Raw genomic sequence first — 18,993 nt, 5'->3', positions numbered from 1 at the left:
TCTGTAATTTATTTTGTGATTAATCTATATTTAGTACTTCAAATATAGAAAGATGTTCTTTCAAAAAATTTCTAAACAAGACATTAGTACTACTAGTAGTTTCTGTCACAAAAGCTGGATCAATTAAACAAAAAGCTAACCCCAAAAGCAGCTGGTAAGAGAGAGAACAGAACAAAAAAAAAAAATCCTCCCACCCAACCATCCATGATCCACCCCCCTATCTCTCCATCACGGCGTCACCCCCATCCATCTCTAGCAGTATATCTGTACGCGCACCACCTCGCTACACACCTAGTTATAGCCGTGCCCTCTCTCGCGCACACGCATCACGTACACACAAACAGTCCCCAATCCCTTTCGCCTCACTACGCCCCCACTACACATATAGCCCGTAGACGCCCGCTTCCTTGCATCCCTTGCCATCTTGATCCCTCCCTCCCTCCCTCCCTCGCCCTTGGTAAGTGAGCAGGCGCCAAGAACCAGTCGCAGCAGCAGCAGCAGCAGCGCGCCTTCTTTCCACGCACGCGGCGGCGGCGCCGGACACGGCCACCATGTCGTCGGGAGAGTTCCACTTCCACGACGAGCTGGCGTCGCTGTTCGCGCAGCGGCCGGCGGCGCCGGGCCCGGGGGACATGATGGCGCAGCAGCAGCAGCAGGCGCCGGCGTCGTGGTTCGCGGACTACTACCTGCACGCGGGCGCGCCGGGCGTGGGGATGGACTACGACCTGCTGTGCCGCGCGCTGGACCTGCCGGTGCCCGGGGACGTCGTCGTCAAGAGGGAGCTGCTGGTGGTCGGCACGGGAGGCGGCGGGGGAGGCTTCGCCGCGCTCACGCCCACGCCCAGCGGGGGCGGCACGGCGCCGGTCACGCCCAACACCACGTCGTCGATGTCGTCGTCCTCGAGCGAGGCCGCGGGCGGTGGCGGCGGAGGGGGAGGGGGAGGCGGCGGCTTCGGCGCCGTGGAGGAGGACTCGCTCAAGAAGGAGGAAGGGGAAGAAGGGGAGGAGAGCAAGGAGCTCGGCGGCAAGGGGGAGGACGACGCTGACAAGAGCAAGAAAGGGTGAGTAGCATGACCCGGGAGGGAATTCTTGCTCATCCTCAATTTCTTCTTGCAAATCCTGGGAACCTTCTTTCTAGCTTTTTCGCTAAGGGGGCGTTTAGTTCCAAAAAATTTTCAACTCGAAATTTGTGTCTTTCTCTTTGAATCGAAATTTGTGACTTTCTCTTTGAATACATGTATGGAGTATTAAATGTAGTTAAACAACAAAACTAATTACACAGTTTGGATGTACACGACGAGATGAATCTTGAGTCTAATTAGTGTATGATTAGCCATGAGTGCTACAGTACCCCATGTGCTAATTATGCGGTCAAAGGCCTCAAAAAATTCGTATCGCGGTTTCAAGACATCTAATTAAACCGTTGATGTGACACTAAAAAAATTTGGTTTGGGAACTAAACGGCCCCTAACCTCTCGATAGATCTTTCGGCTCATCGGAACCTATCTGTCTGTCGAACAGTCGAAGTGCTTTTGGGTGATCCTGCATCAAGATCAGACGTGTCAGTTTCTGTGGCTTAGATTCTGCTCCCTTCCTTTGCCTACCGGTCGGTCAGTCAGTCGGTCATTCATTCTTCTTCTATTCTTTGTTCCTTCTTTTTGTTCTTGGTTTCTTTTTTTAAGGTAGCGGCAAGCCAAAGGTGTGAACTTGGGCTTGGGTTTCACACTCGCAGATACAGCCGCATGCCATAAGAAAACAAATACGAAAAAAAAGAGAGTCGGTCAGTGTATAATAGTATAGCTTAATCCGCTAGTAGTTCCATACGCCTCTTCCCTTTCCCTTTTGCTTTCTGGATTTCATGCTAAACGCCTAGCTAGCCTGAACATGCATCTTCTTCCACTTGGCCAAAAGATTTGCACCCCGGAATTTTTCGTTCGTTTCTGGCTCCTCCTTTTACCCTTTTACCAAGATCATACACCCAAAACACCCCAAGATCTCTTGAGAATGGTCCGGTAGTCTAAAAGCTGCAGCCCCCTCTTGCAGGCCTAGAGATATTCCTCCCCCTCGCTATAGGGATTTGCCCAGCTCCCTTTCTGGTGCAATCTAGCATGGCAAAAATCCCGATACAAATCGGCCGCAGAGAGGAGGAAAAGGTGTGGGCGAGCGAGCAGAAAAAGGGGGTGTGCACACAGTGTGAACCTGTTAAAACCATGTGCACTACTCTAGTGTCGCTGATTCGCACGCCCCGGCCGAGCTAGCCAACAACCGCGTTTGAACGGCTCGGAATCGTAGTGTGAACGAAATCCCCCGCGCCGATCGATTCATCGCTTTCCGCTGACCGGGCCGGCGGGGGATCGGACGCGGGCGAGATCGAGGAGCTGACGCGACTGGTCGCTTGCTTGCTTGCAGGGCGGCGGCGGGGAAGGCCAAGGGCAAGGGCGAGAAGCGGCAGCGGCAGCCGCGGTTCGCGTTCATGACCAAGAGCGAGGTCGACCACCTCGAGGACGGCTACCGGTGGCGCAAGTACGGCCAGAAGGCCGTCAAGAACAGCCCGTACCCCAGGTATATGCACTGGTCGTCGCATTATTATTCATGCACACTTGCTTGGTGTTTCATCTACCGTCTGCGCCTGCTTGTACATGAACGATGGGTAGGCTGTAGAAATGGTCGTCGATCTAATGGTGGTGCGTGCGTGTGCAACGGGTGCAGGAGCTACTACCGGTGCACGACGCAGAAGTGCCCGGTGAAGAAGCGGGTGGAGCGGTCGTACCAGGACCCGGCGGTGGTGATCACCACGTACGAGGGCAAGCACACGCACCCCATCTCGGCCACGCTCCGCGGCAGCACCCACCTCCTCGCCGCGCAGCTGCACCACCACCACCACGCCGGCGCCGGCGGCCACCACCTCGGCGGCGCCTTCCCGCCGCTGCCGCAGATGGGCGCGCCGTTCGGGCGGCCTGGTGTCGGCGGCGGCGTCATCGACGTGCTGGGCCTCCTGCCGCCCCGCGACGCCCACAACCACCACACCGTGCCGCCGGCGATAGGCCTCGCGTCGTCCCAGGGCATGAGCGGTCCGATGAGCACCGTCGCGGGCGCGACCACCGCCGCAGCCACCACCACCGCCTCGTCGTCTCCCCCGTCGCTCCAGATGCAGCACTTCATGGCGCAGGACTTCGGGCTCCTGCAGGACATGCTGCCGCCGCCCTTCGTCCACAGCAACGGCGGCAACATCCAGCCCTGAATTGATGGTCATCACCCCACCACAGGCAATTAAGCTAATGGACGGAGAAGGAAGCAAGCTAGATAGATACCAGTACTTAATTTGGTTCTTGTTAATGCTTAACCTCTTTATTAATCCCCTTTTTCCCCCACCGATTTACTCCTCTCTAGAATGAATCGGTTCTTATTTGTTTTTCCCCGCCTCCTGTGCCGCGAGACACATGCATGCCGCTACAGAGTTTCCTGGCGCCGGGTCTCGTGTACCATTTCTATGATGATCTAGCTAGTCCTTGCTGGTGTATAGTACTAGCGGTTCTTGTACATGTACCTAATCAACCCCAGCTCATGCATGCATTGCGCACTCTAGCTATCTGCTGCAGTGCTGCCCGTGGGCTATGATAATTTTATGCTAGCTAGCTCCTCCTTGCATTCCTCCTGTCCATTTCCATTAATACAACACTACTACATCTGAGCACATGTTTGGTAGCCTCATTGCTGCTCAATCAGAGGCCACGCACGGACTAATCACCAACTTTTTTTCTTCTCTCTAGCTCTTCAAAATTGCTGGATGATGATCGTGCATCCATCGATGTGGATGTCCTTAATCGCCTCTTGATGGCAGGAAGATGTACTACTGCGTGAGTCGATGATCGTGTGCTATCCTTGCTAGCTGATGGCTGTTTCATTCGTCATGCGCGATGGGGCTGTTCGTGTGGTTGGTACAAAGAGAGAGTTGTTATGGAAAAAGCAGCGAGCGTCATTTTGCCCCTTGTTTTGTTTCGTGCAAGCTAGCAGCGGTCACGTCGTTCCAAGCGAGAGCCAGTACCAGTAGTACTACTACCCTACCCATGCCTATAGTAGTGATGTGAACCTGCCTACCTAGAACTAGAATCGCCGTGCGCGAGCGTGTATGATTGATCGAGGGTTTGGACGGGCCTGCGCGTACGCTTTCGGGTCGAGAAGATCGCTCGATCCATCGTTGAGTCGTCGCACGGTTGCATGTTTTACGCTAGAACTGTCGCTGAAATAGCGAGAGGTAGTGGCTAGAGAGAACACCTAATTCAGAACGTGGTAGAGAATAGAGATGGTTTGGGGTGTTGGGACGACCTTCTTCTGCATCATACTAGCTAGCTCCATACTGTTCATCAGTGGTGTGTGTGCCACTCGTTCATAACAAGAGTTGTGTGTTAGTTTGTGATGTGGAGAGGTCATAGAATTCTTGTTTGTTGGTCAGCCGAATTATAAATTTCAACCTGTTTTCTTTTTTTTTTCCGTCTGGTGCAAGGAGATGTCGTTTGTACCGGTCAAACATGCAGCATGAAATATGACACAGTTTTTTTGGTAGACATGGAGTAGGTCAGATAGGTATGATGACATACACAGACGGCTTGTTTAATTTTGCCTCGAAATGCATATCCATTGCTTCTTAGAGATATACAACGATGTTGAAGCTTTAGTTTCCAGAACAAACTACGATCGAGACTGATAGAGACTCATCGTCGAACTGTGTCTAAATTTCGAACAGCGAGTGAATATGGAGGACATTAGTAGTATAATGTTAACAAAAAAGTTCAAATATTCCATCTCCATTGCTTGATTTATTAATTTGCTCTCTCAATCTAACACACACAATTCTAATCTGGAGTATCAAGTTCTGGATAAATGCACTTGCTTGGTCAAACTAGCTAGTCTATTGGAACATTAATTAACACGCATGTGACAGAAATCACCTTTGTTTAATTAAAAGCTCTCCACCCCCTGATCAAGGGCAAATCTACTTTGGTGACCATTCATCCCATTAATTGGTGTGAGGCAAAAGCTGTCTAGATGCTCTCGATCTCTTCCGATCCACGGCGCATGCACATGCATTGTACTTTCAGAGACACCGTACTACCGGATACTCGCTCGTCAAGCAGGGCAATTATGCGTCCCTAGCTGCCTTGTTTTACCAGTAGCGAGCACGCAGAAGCACTAGTCAGGGATCCTGATGGACCAGTTCATCGATCAACCATGACACGTTCTTGTCGAGTGGAGTAGCTAGCTTTAGGCCCTCGCTGCTGGATGTAGCTTTATTATTGTGCCTTTTCGCTCTCCTTCGTTTCAATTCGTACGTGCCTTTTTGTACTGGAGGGTGCAACAGCAACTCATCTTCTCGGAGAGGCCCATCTACATGCATGGGATATGTAGTACACTGTTCCTCTTTGTCCGAATGATATGAGAGTTTATTTCTGCAACATACAGACCACAAACTACAGAGAGATTGCCCTCAATTTCAATCCTGTACCAGCTATAGTAATAGACCATAACTTTTTTTCTTCCAAAACTTAGAGTTATATATCGATATAATTGCTATATATTGATGGATGATTATTCTGCTTTTTATTGTGCTGTTTACCTTTTGATGGTTGGAGGGAATTACAAGGTGACGGTGATGGGGAAAGCCGTGGGACTGGAGGTGAGAGATGGAGGAGGAGGATGAGCGACATGGTTGGAAGTCCGGGGACGCAAGCAACATGGCCAATGGCGCTGCTGCTGATGGCTACCGGAACCGGACTACTAGAAGGTCAAAAGCATTAAAAGGCACAGCGCAAGGTGTGCACCAACTTGCCCAGCGAGCGAGCGAGGTTCCGTACGTCTGCGTCTGTTTTCCTCCGGCAAAAAAAAGGGGTAAGTAAATACGGCGGAGTAGACCCGTGTTCAAAGTCCACGCGGAATATATGTACAAATACGTACGTGTACGTCAAGGCTACAATAATAATAAAGAAAATATTCAAAGGAAACCATACATCTTGTTTTTTTGCTAAAAAGCATGGGCATATGTATATCTTGGTGATCACTTATTGCTATGGCTTGGTATTTTATTTGGGCAATTCTTGCGTTGAATTTGTCAAAAGTTCACCACCAATTTTCTATAAACCTTGCGCTACGATGGTTCTAAAATCTGGGTGTTTCTTTTATCTGAATATTAAAACATGATGAGTAATTCGTTGCCCTGATAGTGCATTATTCTAGCTTGCCAATAAATTAATTCAGGTTACAGCTAACCTGACACGAGTACATGCATGCTCATCAGTACCACCACGGATGCAGTCCAGTACTACTACTCCTAAATGAAGGGGTGTACAGTAGCGGCGCATATTCCGTATTAGTTTCCCGTGGCAAACTTTACAAGATATTTTTCTAAAGTAAAGTGCACCAGCGGTCTCTAAACTTGTGGTGGTGTGTCACTGCGGTCCCTAAAGTCGCAAAACGGTCATTTGTGTGCCTAATCACTGTTTTGGTGTCAATTTGGTCTAATCGGCCACTGACAAGGGGTGTAATATAGCAAATCACCCCCCTGAAAACACACGAACCCGATTAAAAGGCCCTCGGGTTCAATTTGCTCTAGGTCGACTACTCGCCCCCTTCCTCCGTCCGTCCCTCCACCTCCCTTTCGACGGCGATGAGTTCGACGGCGCTGAATCGGGCGGAGGCCAAGAGGAGACCACGACAGCGACTATCTAAGCGGAGGCTGCGGCGCGGTGGATAGGACTTGGGTGGTGGACCATTCTGCTGTCGAGGTCTTGAACCATGGTGGCTAGGTTGCGGCGGAAAGGGGAGGCTGCGCCAGAGTATGGTAAGTTGATCGCCGTGCTCTATAGTGTAGATTGTAGGGTTCACCGATTCATGGTGTATGGGTTCATGTGGTGCTTTGTTTAGATGGTACTGTAGTCTTGATTTGGGGCGATTTTCTTTAGGTTTGTTCTTCTGTTGATCGAACCTTGAATTTTGTGCATAATGTAGGAACTGGTAATGATGAATTTAGTATTGAGATTCATTATGGAGGTTTTTTTGTTGGGCATGGTGAACTAAGAACCTATGTGGATGAGAAAGTGGACTGGTTTGATGGAATTGAAACTAATACATGGTCAACATTATGGTTTGAGGATTTTGTCCAGCAGTTAGAATATGAGATGAGCCCAAGCTTGAAGTTCTACTAGTTGTTGCCTCAGAAGACATTAGATGATGGATTAAGGATTGTAGATTGTGACAATGATGCTACTGTCATGGTCAAAACGGTGGACAGGTTCAAGACTTTGCAAATGTATGTTGACCATGATGGACCTGTTGACAACACCTGGGATGACATAATAATGAATCCAGTGACAGAGCTTCCTAAAGTCTTGAGCCCAAGAAAGGTTATTTATCATGATCCAAAACCTGGTGAGAAGTTGCCAGTGTTTGATACAAATTTGAAAAAAGGAGTTGTTGGACAATGTGAGGATGAAGGTAGCTATGAGGATGAGTATTTCATAGATAGTGACAATGAGGTGCATGAAGGTGATGATAATTTATTTGAGGATTCAGTGCACAATGTTGTGGAACGACAGAAGAAAAGGGACAGGAAGGCTAGAGGAAGCCAGCTGAAGGGGGTAGAGATAAGTGGCCCATCTGTTGTTGAGGATGAAGAAGACACTGAAGAAGAGGAATTACACCTTCCTGATTCAGATGGTGAGGGAGAAGATAGGCTTAGGATGAAATGCTGGTCAGAAGCTGGTGCCAACAATCCAACCTTTTCTGTTGGACTTGTGTTCCCAACAATAGAGAAGTTGAGGCAAGCAATAGCAGAATACAGTGTGAGGAATAGAGTGGAAATTAAAATAACAAGGAATGACAAGAGGAGATTAAGGGCCCATTGTGCTGAAGGATGCACATGTAACTTGTATGCTGCATTTGATAGCAGGGTCAAATCATTTGTAGTGAAGACATACTTTGGGGGTCACAATTGCCATAAAGATTGGGTACTCAGGAGATGCACTTCCAAGTGGCTTGCAACTAAGTATATTGATACATTTAGAGAAAATGACAAGATGAGTATCAGCAACTTTGGCAGGACAGTGCAAAAGGACCTTAACCTGACACCTTCCAGGAGCAAGTTAGCAAGAGCTTGAAGGCTCATCATGAAAGAAATACATGAAGATGAGGTGAAGCAGTATGACATGCTGTGGGATTATGGACAAGAATTGAGTAGAAGCAATCCTAGTTCTACATTTTTCCTGAATATTTTGAGAATAGATTTACCACATGCTACATGTCATTAGATGCATGTAAGAGGGTATTCATGGTTGGTTGCAGGCCAATTATTTGCCTAGATGGCTGTCACATCAAAACCAAGTATGGAGAACAATTGCTAACATCAGTAGGCATGGATCCAAATGACTGCATATATATCCAATAGCCCTAGCAGTTGTTGAGGTGGAATCTCTTACTTCCTGGAAATAGTTTATGCAGACTCTCAAGGATGATCTGAAAATTGACATTACCCAGCCATGGACAATCATGACTGATAAGCAAAAAGGCCTAATCTTAGCTATACAGCAGGTGTTCCCTGACTGAGAACACATATTCTGTGTCAGACATCTGTATTCTAATTTCTAGAAAAAAATTTAAGGGTGAGGTGTTGAAGAACCAGCGTCTTGTGCAAGGTCCTCTTTTGTGCAGCAGTGGAATAGGAACATGGAAAAAAAGAAAGCATTGGATGAGGTTGCATTCAAATGGCTAGAGAACATGGCTCCAAATACCTGGGTTAGAGCTTTTTTGTCAGAATTTTCCAAATGTGATATACTGTTGAACAACTGTGAGGTTTTCAACAGTTACATCATAGATGCAAGGAAGCTTCCAATTTTGAGCATGTTTGAGATGATCAAGACTCAGTTGATGACAAAGCATTACAACAAACAAAAAGATTAGTGAATCAGATGGTAGGATCTTTCTGCCCAAACATATGTAAGAAGCTGGCAAAGAATGCAGAGTGGGCAAATATGTGTTATGCTATCCCTTCTGGACAAGAGGTGTTCTAAGTCCACGTGAAAGACTACAGCCACATAGTAGACATTGCCTCAAAAACATGTGACTGCATGAGGTGGCAATTAACTAGAATTCCTTGTAGCCATGCCATTGCTTGTTTGAGGCATGAGAGGATCAAGGCTGAAACTGTGTTGCCAGCATGCTACTCAATCCAGACATTCAATACAGCCTATGGATTCAACATATGGCCTTGTAGAGACAAGAGTGAATGGGAAAAGGTTGATGGTCTACCACCTTTGTATGAGAAGAAAATTGGCAGGCCTCCAAAATCCAGGAAGAAGCAACCACATGAGACACAAGGCAAGAATGGGCCTAAATTGGCTGCGCTGATCAAGGATTGAACAGTTCTAACCACATGCTGGGAATAGGAGGTAGTCGAAATGTGACATCCCAGAGTTTTAAAATGCTAAGCAAGAAATATTAACACTACAAGAAATCCATTGATCCATGACGAATTTTTTGTGACGTTTATGAACACCGTCATAAACAGGCAGGATCTATGACGATTTATGAATTTTCGTCACAGATTTGTAAAAAGCTCATATGGGCTCTAATTTAGGCTTAGTTTCCATGACAAATCTCTGAAAACGCCATAGAATGAAAATAGAAATCGTCACGGATTTGATATGGTGCTCAAACCATAATATGTTGCTTATTTTAAAGAAAATAAGATGTGTTACTTTTTTTCTTAAAAAAATGTGGGTGTTGTGCAAGGTAGGAGATAAAAAAATAAGTTGCCTTCATTTGCATGTGATGGAAGAAAAAAATTCTCCTGCAGAATTGGTGATAAGAAAAATAAAGAGCTGCTCACAAAAAAAAGATAAAAATTGGGGTAAAAAAAGAGAGAACGGAGCGTTCGAACCCTGATCTCCAGGACCAGACCGCCGTACCTTACCACTTGTGAAATAGTTTGGTATTAATCTCTTTATATCTAATATCGGTGCTTTAATTTAGAAAAATAATAAAAAACTGTGCTTGTAGGGCATAGAGCACTGCGGGGATTCGAACCCGGGGCATGGCGATAAGACCCGGGTGCCCTACCAATGCGCCAGGCCTTTGTTTTGTGATTACGCTGAATAATAAATATTTTATATAATAGTGTTGCAACGTGGCCCTACAGTGAAGAACAGATGTGTGAATCATCTTTTTCTTTTTGATCCGGAATTAAATTTTGTAATTGGTATTTCTTCCTCATATGAACTCCAAATTTGATGGTTCTTTTTTCTGAAGTTTTCTAAAATCTGGATCTTTTATTTAGTGGCTTTTTTACATTAATTGCTATATCTAGATTGTTTTCGTAATACATTTTTTTATTCCAATTAAATAGAGAATTGAAAAACATGTTTTTTGCATAACAATTGCTAATGTAATTTCATATTTTTCATTGTTATGGTCAACATAAGGTGGTGTCCAAATTTGAGGTGCATACAAGCATGAACATTTTATGAGGTATTCAAATATCAAAGTTTGACTTGAGATATATGAAACTATGTGAGAAAGGTATCCATTTGTGAACAATGTATAGTGACATATTATTAAAACTACTTGATTTTTTTATGGGAAGCTAAAAGACCAAAAACATGTTGTCATATCAATTTATAGAATTTTTTGACTAGATTTGGATATTACTGTAATTATTATATGGTAATTTGGAAAAAGAAGTTTGAATTATCCCTAGAAGACAATTGAATTGTTCATCCATCTCCGACACTTGGGGACACAATGGAACATATGAGCCTAAATATAATTTCTTTACAATTTTTTTGTATCTTTGTGGGGTACACATAGTTCAAATTGTAATTACTTTCAATAAATATGCAAAAATTCATTTAAACCATGGAAAATAGTAAATGAGTTTGAAAATTATTAAAACTTCTACCAGACAATTTATATGTAGTCTATTATATTCAGAAAATATATTAGTGTATAGAAGATAATTATTTTTATATGTTACTTCATTATGGTGCAATAAAATGGGAAAAATAAAGAAAAATATTAAATGGGCCGAAACTGCAGCTACAACCATCTTCCATCAAAGCCCAACTTCTCCTGACCGTCCATCTCCGATCCAACGACTCAGATCGATCTGTAGACGTATAAATAGGCCAGCAAACCCTAGGTCAGCTGCCCTCCCATCCATCTTTAGATCCTGCCGCTCCTCCGCATCCGCCGCACCCCGCCCGCCGCTGCCCCTCCTTCATAGCTGCTTGCAAGGGGCCGAGGGTGCAAGGGCGCCGCACGCCACGCTCACGCACCACGCTCCGTCCTCATCCGCCTCCCTCTCCGCCAGTTAGCCCGCGCGCAGCTCGTGTGCAGGCGGTGGCGCGACAAGCGAGTACAATATCCAGCTCTGTATCCCCGTCTTCTCCAAGCCAGGCCCGGCGCTGGAGGTCGCGCCCCTAGTGCCTCCTCCCTGGGCGAGCTCCGTGTGGAGGCTGATCCAAAGCATCTCCTCCGTCGAGCTCCGACCCCCTACCTCCTCCGCACCCCCACACACCTCGCGCCTCGCTCTCCTTCTGATCTGCGCCTCCTCCACCAGCGCGAGGAGCACCTCCGCGGCTGCCGATGATGCGGACTCGGTAGCGAACCACATGGCGGTGGTGGATCCAGATGCGCCCCTCCATTCCCTTCTTACCATCTCCTCTGCTTCTGCACCCCCACACACCCCGCGCCTCGCTCTCCTTCAGATCTGCGCCTCCTCCACCAGCGCGAGGAGCACCTCCGCGACCGCCGACGATGCGGACACGGCGGCGAACCACATGGCGGCGGCGGATCCAGATGCGCCCCTCCATCTCCTTCTCACTAACCCCTCTGCTTTGTGTTTGATTGTATTTTGCTAGCATCCCTCCGGACCGTCAGTGGCTCATCTCTGCATCTGGTGCTCCACCTCCACGGCGGCGGGCAAGAGCGCTAGCTACCCCAAGAGGCTGGAGCCCAACCTCCTCCAGCATGCGCTCAAGCGCCATGATCTACCGCAAGTATGTCGAATCCCCCCCAGTTAGCCATCTCAAATCCTCAGTTCGGTCCGTTGCTATATCATTCTCTCATCGTGTCTTCTGCTATATCCTCAGATGATGGGCAGGTGCTACGCTCGCAATCCCATCAGGTTTGAGTGTGTCTTATTTTGACATTGCTTCATCAAATTGGTTTCCTGATTGTACACTTGTTTCATATACACCTGTGTACATGTTTCTTACTGTCATTCTATTAGCTTTGATTATACGATGAATGCTTGTCGTTTAATTTTATTTTTATCTTGAGTAGCTGCTCGTGCTTGTCATCGAGCACAGAAGATGTTAGATTGTTTATTTGTATGACTAGCACTGAAGCTGTTAAGTTGTTTATTTGCATGACAAATCAGCAATTCTTCCATATTGAGTGAATGTCAATGCATAAATATGTACAAACTATAATACCCTTTTGTTTTGCAAAAACTAATTTCTTGTATCCGAGTCACTTTGCTTGGCTTCTCTATTTTTCCATTTCAGAAAGATTAAGTTCTTTGCATGCTTGCAATTTTCAGGGAGAGAAGTACAAAAATCAAGAACAAGTTCATCGAATTTGTTTGAGTGCCTCTACAGGAAAAAGAGAAATGATGCACGTTATGTACATATTGCCATTGCATATTAGCTTTCAAATATAGCTTATAGCAATTCTGGATGAAATTTTTTTATGTGATTTAATGTTGTATGTGATTAAATGCTCGATCAAAATTTATTTATGTGATGAGATGTTAATTTCTTGTTGATATATCTTGGGTTGGGCTGAAATGATCATGCAGTTTATATGGGCTGTGTAAATGAGGCCCAAATTGGCTCACGTGCCTGCTGCCACATCACTGTCCATGTCAGCATCCATGTGGTGCCATGTCATCACTACTTTCCACGTCACTGCTACGTCATTGATCATGTCAAATTACATGTCATCATTGCTATCCACGTCGTCGCCATGTGTTGTCGGTCGAAACCCACCGGCGAGTAGCGACGGGCAACACGAAGAGCTGGGAGGTTGCTGGGGCGCTGGCAGGCACTGCTCCCTCGTCGACGGCCCGCAATTCCGTCACGCGCCCGGAGGTTTTGTGGAAAACCGGGCGTGCCACCTGACCTATACCCGATCAGGAAGGTGCGAACATGCTTCAAACGGTTTGCCTGCATGCATAAACTCGGGTAAACATTAGTCCGAGCCGTGGGGTCGTCTCCCCGGGACGACTCTTGCCTCGGCTTTTAAAGAGCCGATCGAGTCCCGGTGTCAGATCAGATCTGTGTATTTGATTTTAGTGATTAAAGCACGTGATTATGGAAACTGCTTCAATTAAATCTAACTAATCCAATCTACGATGGTAAAGCTTCACTGCTAGATCGGAACATCCTACACGTGACTAGGCCTAATGAACGTAACAGATAACTAAACCCAAACCCAAAACAGAGGCCTAAGAACTAGCAAGAGCCGATTCCCGGAACAATCCCTATCAAGGCCAAGATAAAGCATCTACTACACCACCGGATCATCCAACCCGTTTGCAAGGCCTAACCTAGCAGATATTAAGCTAATTCTCGAGTATGAGAACAACCATAACAGATCGGATCTATTAGATAGAAAAGAAGCAGGGTGTTATCTCTACGCAACTAACTCTATGCAACGAGAGCTAGCTTGAGATTAAGACATGATCGCGTAAAGATAACATGATATTCGTAGACAATAAGCAACGAAAGCATGATGAATCTACTAAAAGACATGCTACGAACATCAAGATAACTAGTACTACTCGCCATCAAAAACGCTTCAGTACGAGTAATACCAAGGTAAAAGCAAGAACAATGCTACCCTGATCGCTTGGCAGCATGGCGCTTACTTGGTTGAAACCCTAGGATTAGGGGTGGCGGTGCGCCGAGGTTTGTTGTGGTGGAGACACCCGCCGTGTGTAAACGAATGCCGTCCCCCTTTATTCAATAGCATATGGGTACATATTTATAGTCCGGAGACTTCTTGTCGTGCAAGACAACTTCAAACACTTCCTAAAATAATAGATTACAAATTGATAAGGATTTCTAAGACTAAATAATGTGATCTGGACTCTTTCCTCCACCGGTCCAAATCTTCATGAAGCTTCTAAATATTAACCGAAACATGTTGTATAATTGTGGCAAATTCTGGTCGTCCTATTGTTTCGGCAATTCCCGTCGACTCCGAGCGAATCTGGACGTGATTCCTGTGGCATTGGAAATCTTATCTCCTTAGCTTTCCATCCATATATAGAACGCTCCAAACGGAGTCCGTATGTGACCGGGGCGTCCATTTTCGTCCGGTCTCTTCCTGCAGTCCGAACCAGCCTCGCGAATAAACTGGGCTTCAACATGAATTAGGCCTGTAACTCCATCTCGGCTTGAGCCTTGAGCGCCCAATTATCATCATATTTGGCCAAACTTATGATATAAGCCTGGCTAAGTGGACTCCTTCACCGTGGGCTTCTTCTGACATTTGGCCTACCAATCCTGGTCAAATTCTGGCGATAACACATGCCCCCCAAGTTTGGCCAAATATGACAGAATCTTCTAAGCGCCAGCCGTAAACCAAATAAGAACATCATCTCTTCAAATTGTCTTCTCATGCCACTGATGGTCTTGCCCCCCCGAGCCAATAGGTCAGCTATTAGCCAACTGACTTTGTGGCCGATTGCTTGAACCGGCCCCACGCCTTCATTGACCAATCCCAATGTTGTTGCAGATCAGTCCTAATTTTCATATTCCATGGATGACGCTGACTTATGGGATCATCCTCGTGCTTCATCAGCTCAGCATCAACACACACGGCCTCTCCTGCAAAACAATCACTTGCCGAACCGATGCTACAAAAATCATTGTGAATCGGCTAAAAGCCGATGAATCATATTTGGTTAGCCAAACAGTCCACATAAACCAAACCATCATCATTGATAAAAATTTCTTCCCCCACAAAAATATGCTATGTCATGCAAAGAGTGAGTGCAAGCTTCCAGGCATGTCTCAAAGCATTCACAAGTGCTAGCATGTATATACAGTGAGGGTATAGCATAATGACACCGCATAGAAAAGCTCAAGAGAATATATCTATATTAGAACATGAGCAATCAATTTTTAGGATTTTCAAAATAAAAAGCATCACCACTTAGCCCAACCAACTAGTACATTAAAGCATGACAAGCAAAAACCAGCAAGTATCTATACCAGTGAGCTCTTTCCGATACAGGATCTTTTAACAAGCTTGATTATTCATGCCCTCAAGTCTTGCAGGTTAAAACATATTGCATTTGAAATTCAAGCAAGCCTTTTGTTTTGTGCCAGGGGTTATTTGCTTATCAGGCCACTTCCTACCAACCAATGCTAAGCCTAGGTCCGTTGAACCATCAGAAGCTTAAAGCAAAGTTTTGGCCATTCACAGCCTAGTCCAAGTTCATGCTAAAGTGCAATAGCAAGCAGTCTCGAACTAGATCAGTGAGACAAAACAAACCCACCTGGATCTTTTTATTATAGCACAGCATGGACATCATTCAGATTTTTTTTAGCACAAGGTTATCATATAAGCATTGAGACTCGAGCTGCATAATTGATTCCAAGCAAAGGATATAACTACCAGGCATGTACAAGCTATTAAAAACAAAGTCAGCCTACACATACTAGTAGCCAAGCAAAGTGATGACCATATTTCAGATTTTCAAAGGGTAAAAGCCATGCTCGGTATCAGATATTCAATATTTTCAAAGGGTAAAAGTTGCTTTCCAAAAAATATAGTATATTTTCAAATGCACTCAAGTTTCAAATTTATTTTTAAAAACCATTGTTCAAATGAAAAAGTGCCTAAAACTAAAATTGTAGTATTTGAAGTTTTGAACAACTTTAGTATTCAAAAGTTTTTCGTTTGACCTCCAGAGCAAGGAGAAAAACTGAATTTAAAAACTGAACTTTGGAACTTTGAGTTATTTACAAATCTGACATCACCTCCATCTCCATCTCTGTTTCTCGCCGTGACGGCATTCGCCGCCGGCGTTGGCCACCTGCCGGCCACGCGCCGCGGCCCCATCCACTCCACTTTGCGAGTCCCTAGTTTCGCCCGAAACCGCTATGTTCTGGCACCTCCTTCGCGCGACGCGCGTCCCTGATGCCTGGCGACGCGCCACGCCGCCCACGCCGTCGTCGACGGCCGTCGCCTCGCCGTCGCTCTCCCTGGCCGCTTAAGCCAACCGTCGAAGTCGATTTCATTTTTGCTTCTCCACCATCGCTCCTCAGAGCAGAGCTCCCTTCTCCCCGTCGCCCAAAGCGCCACCGCCGCCATAGCCTCTAGCTCGCCGTGGAGGTCCCCTCTCCGATCCTCCGCTGCCGCAACCGTGCACCTAGGAAGCTCTCCCTCCTCCCACTGATGCTCACCGACTCGTTCCCACTCATCCTCGCGCGTCAGAGCACCCCCGCCATCACCATGGCCGTCGCCGGCCTCCATGAGCGCCGCCTCCATGGTTGCCGCCGCCCTGCTCCCGCGGAGCCCCCACCCCCGGTCCTCCTCGGCCTAAACCGGCCCCACCAGTAGCTCCCCCTCGTCGCCCTGGTCCTCATCGGCCATGCCCCGCCGCTTCCCCCTCGCCGGAGTGGCGCCGCCGCGGCACAGGCCCGCCGCCGGAGCACGCGGAGCCGTCACCACAGGCCACCCCGAGCCGCGCCAAAACCACCCAGAGGTAGTTCTAGGTCTCCTCTACCTCCCCCACCCCGGGCCCCTCGCCGCCGGCGACCGGAGTCGTCGGAAACCTGCCGGCGCTGCCCTCCCTGCGCCTCCCCTGTTTTTGGTCCGGCCAAGGGCCTTTTTGCGAGGCCACAATTCTTCCTAGGGTGTTTTCTGCAAAAACCAGGGACCCATCTGCAATATTTAGTTTTGTTTTCAAATTGTTGCCATGAACTTGTAAATTCAACAAAAAATCGTACAAAAATCCTAAAATAGCAAAATGAGAACTTTTTGGAATCCTTATCAAAATATATACCCTTTAGAATCATAATATGACAAGTTTTAGTTAGAAATTTCTGCAGCAAAAATAGATTTATGTTTAATAGTGCATAAAGACTAATTGTTTTTACCTTTTTAATAACTAATGTTTGAAGCCATGTCATGCTATGAAATTTTTATGGAAGAATGTACATGTTATTATAGTGTTACTATAAAAATTTTATGGTCATTTATCATGTTTAGTTATAGTTTTAATTAAATCTTGTTTTATGCCTAGGTTAAATGTTTTTATTTTTTCAAGTTATTCTACTATGTTTCATGAGTTGAAAATTTTACAGTACCTTTACTTTGGTTCCTAAGTTCTATAGAAAAAGTTTGAGAACTTTTTGTTATGCTTAACTAAACCAAATGATTTTTGGTAAGGAGAACTTCATTAAATCAGGAAAATAGTTTCTGCACCTAGAAAATTCTGATATTTTTACTAGAGCTGTTATTTGTGTACTGAATCTTTCTGGAAAAATTTGAACCTTTGAAGCTTAGTAAAACTACCTGTAGAAATTATTTTTTTCTTTACTGCAGATGTACATTGTTCTATTTTTCATGACCAGAGGCTATATTATATATATATATATATATATATATATATATATATATATATATATATATATATATATATATATATATATACCTATGTAACTAATGTAGGTTGAATTACTTAAATTGCATGTTTGGATGAAGTGTTGAAACTCAACCCTAGATTCTTTTATGAACTAAAACATATTAGATTTTACTCTATAAACGATTGTCCAGTAAAATATAAATGAAAGTGTTTCACTCTTTAACTTCGGTTTTGTGGGCTACAACTTTATCATGAAGGAAAAATAATAACATCTACATTGTTGAGCAACTCGAAACGGTGCAATCATCCATATGCATTGTTGCATTTCATTTAGGTACGATAGATGAACCACGTGAAGGATGTGACTTTGGTGCCAAGCCACAAGACGGTGAATGGTGGACACGTCCAGAAAATGGACGGATGGATCCCGATGTGCACGACCGAAGGAAGATGCTCGCTGAGCAACTATCCGCTAACTAACACTGACATAGTGTTAATCCCAGGCAAGCCCCAGTGCATCGATTCCAATATTTTAAATGCTATACCAATTTATGTTCTTATTATGTATCTGTGCATTTAAGTTTACAGGAGTTGATTGTAACCTTAGTTGCATGATACCTAGGTTCCCTCAGTTGATCTACTAGTATGTGTAGGCCGTTAGTACCGCTATGCTAAATAGGACTCGGTAGAAGTCGAGTGATTTCCTGTCACTCGCGAGAGTTAGGACCTTTTGGATTATGGAAAAGTTATTGAGGACAAATTAATGTGGAAAGGAAATGGAGTCCGGGCGGAGATGAGTTTGGCTAAGGATATGAATTGGATGGAAAGTAAGTCTCCGCCTGTGTCGGTTGAGGCCGATCTGTTGTGGCAGTGTTGATCGAGGATTGAACAGTACTAACCACATGCCGGAAGTAGGAGGTAGTCGAAACCGGTAAGCTCAATACCATATCCACACTGATAGTATGAACTTGATACTGTCTTCCCAGTGGTGCTAGTGGGTAAACTCATGGCTGACCCTTTGTAGGTAATGGTGGGGCTAGCAGTCCCGAGTTGCAGGGCAGTTCAGCTATTCGGTGTGCATATAGGAAACGGTTTACTTGTATAGTCCGACGAGGCTTACACAGGTCGTGTGTGTTAGGTCCACCTTGCAAGGTTTAAAATCGGATCGATTCGCCGTGACTCGCGGATATGAGAGCCTTGATCTCTTTGTCACCTCGTAGTAAGAAATTGAAATGAGGATGGAATGATGATGCTATTTTTGGAGGATTAATTTGATATACCATGCTTGTTCTAGATATTCTTGCAAACCTAGTTAATACTTGCTACATTAAACTTAAGTTAAAA

General features: G+C 45.6%; 2 protein-coding genes across 2 annotated transcripts in view; one reads left to right on the top strand and one right to left on the bottom strand.

Moving 5' to 3' along the window:
• The first annotated feature begins 299 nt into the window (after positions 1 to 299).
• LOC120674364 (probable WRKY transcription factor 48) lies at positions 300 to 3,647 on the top strand. The gene is made up of 3 exons (XM_039955544.1): positions 300 to 1,060; positions 2,409 to 2,561; positions 2,709 to 3,647. Exons 1-3 carry the CDS (start codon positions 552 to 554, stop codon positions 3,238 to 3,240), a joined length of 1,194 nt encoding a protein of 397 aa, XP_039811478.1. The 5' UTR covers positions 300 to 551; the 3' UTR covers positions 3,241 to 3,647.
• Positions 3,648 to 4,794: 1,147 nt separating this feature from the next.
• LOC120674365 (ribokinase-like) overlaps positions 4,795 to 18,993 on the bottom strand; it is a 32,219-nt gene continuing 18,020 nt past the window's right edge. Inside the window, exon 4 of the mRNA XM_039955546.1 lies at positions 4,795 to 5,421. Coding sequence (XP_039811480.1) covers positions 5,385 to 5,421 — 37 coding nt within the window. The 3' untranslated portion in view covers positions 4,795 to 5,384. The remainder of the gene's footprint in view (positions 5,422 to 18,993) is intronic.

Source organism: Panicum virgatum, chromosome 5N (assembly GCF_016808335.1).
Source record: "Panicum virgatum strain AP13 chromosome 5N, P.virgatum_v5, whole genome shotgun sequence".
NCBI classification, from domain to species: domain Eukaryota; kingdom Viridiplantae; phylum Streptophyta; class Magnoliopsida; order Poales; family Poaceae; genus Panicum; species Panicum virgatum.
Note: the sequence above shows the minus strand (reverse complement) of the source record. Positions and strands in the feature narration are given on the sequence as shown.

Bases quoted from the DNA above. Each gene is read 5' to 3' on its own strand.
- LOC120674364 (XM_039955544.1), top strand. From the start codon at position 552: ATGTCGTCGGGAGAGTTCCACTTCCACGACGAGCTGGCGTCGCTGTTC. The intron at 1,061-2,408 runs GTGAGTAGCATG...GCTTGCTTGCAG, and splicing joins GCTGACAAGAGCAAGAAAGG to GGCGGCGGCGGGGAAGGCCA. The intron at 2,562-2,708 runs GTATATGCACTG...CAACGGGTGCAG, and splicing joins AAGAACAGCCCGTACCCCAG to GAGCTACTACCGGTGCACGA.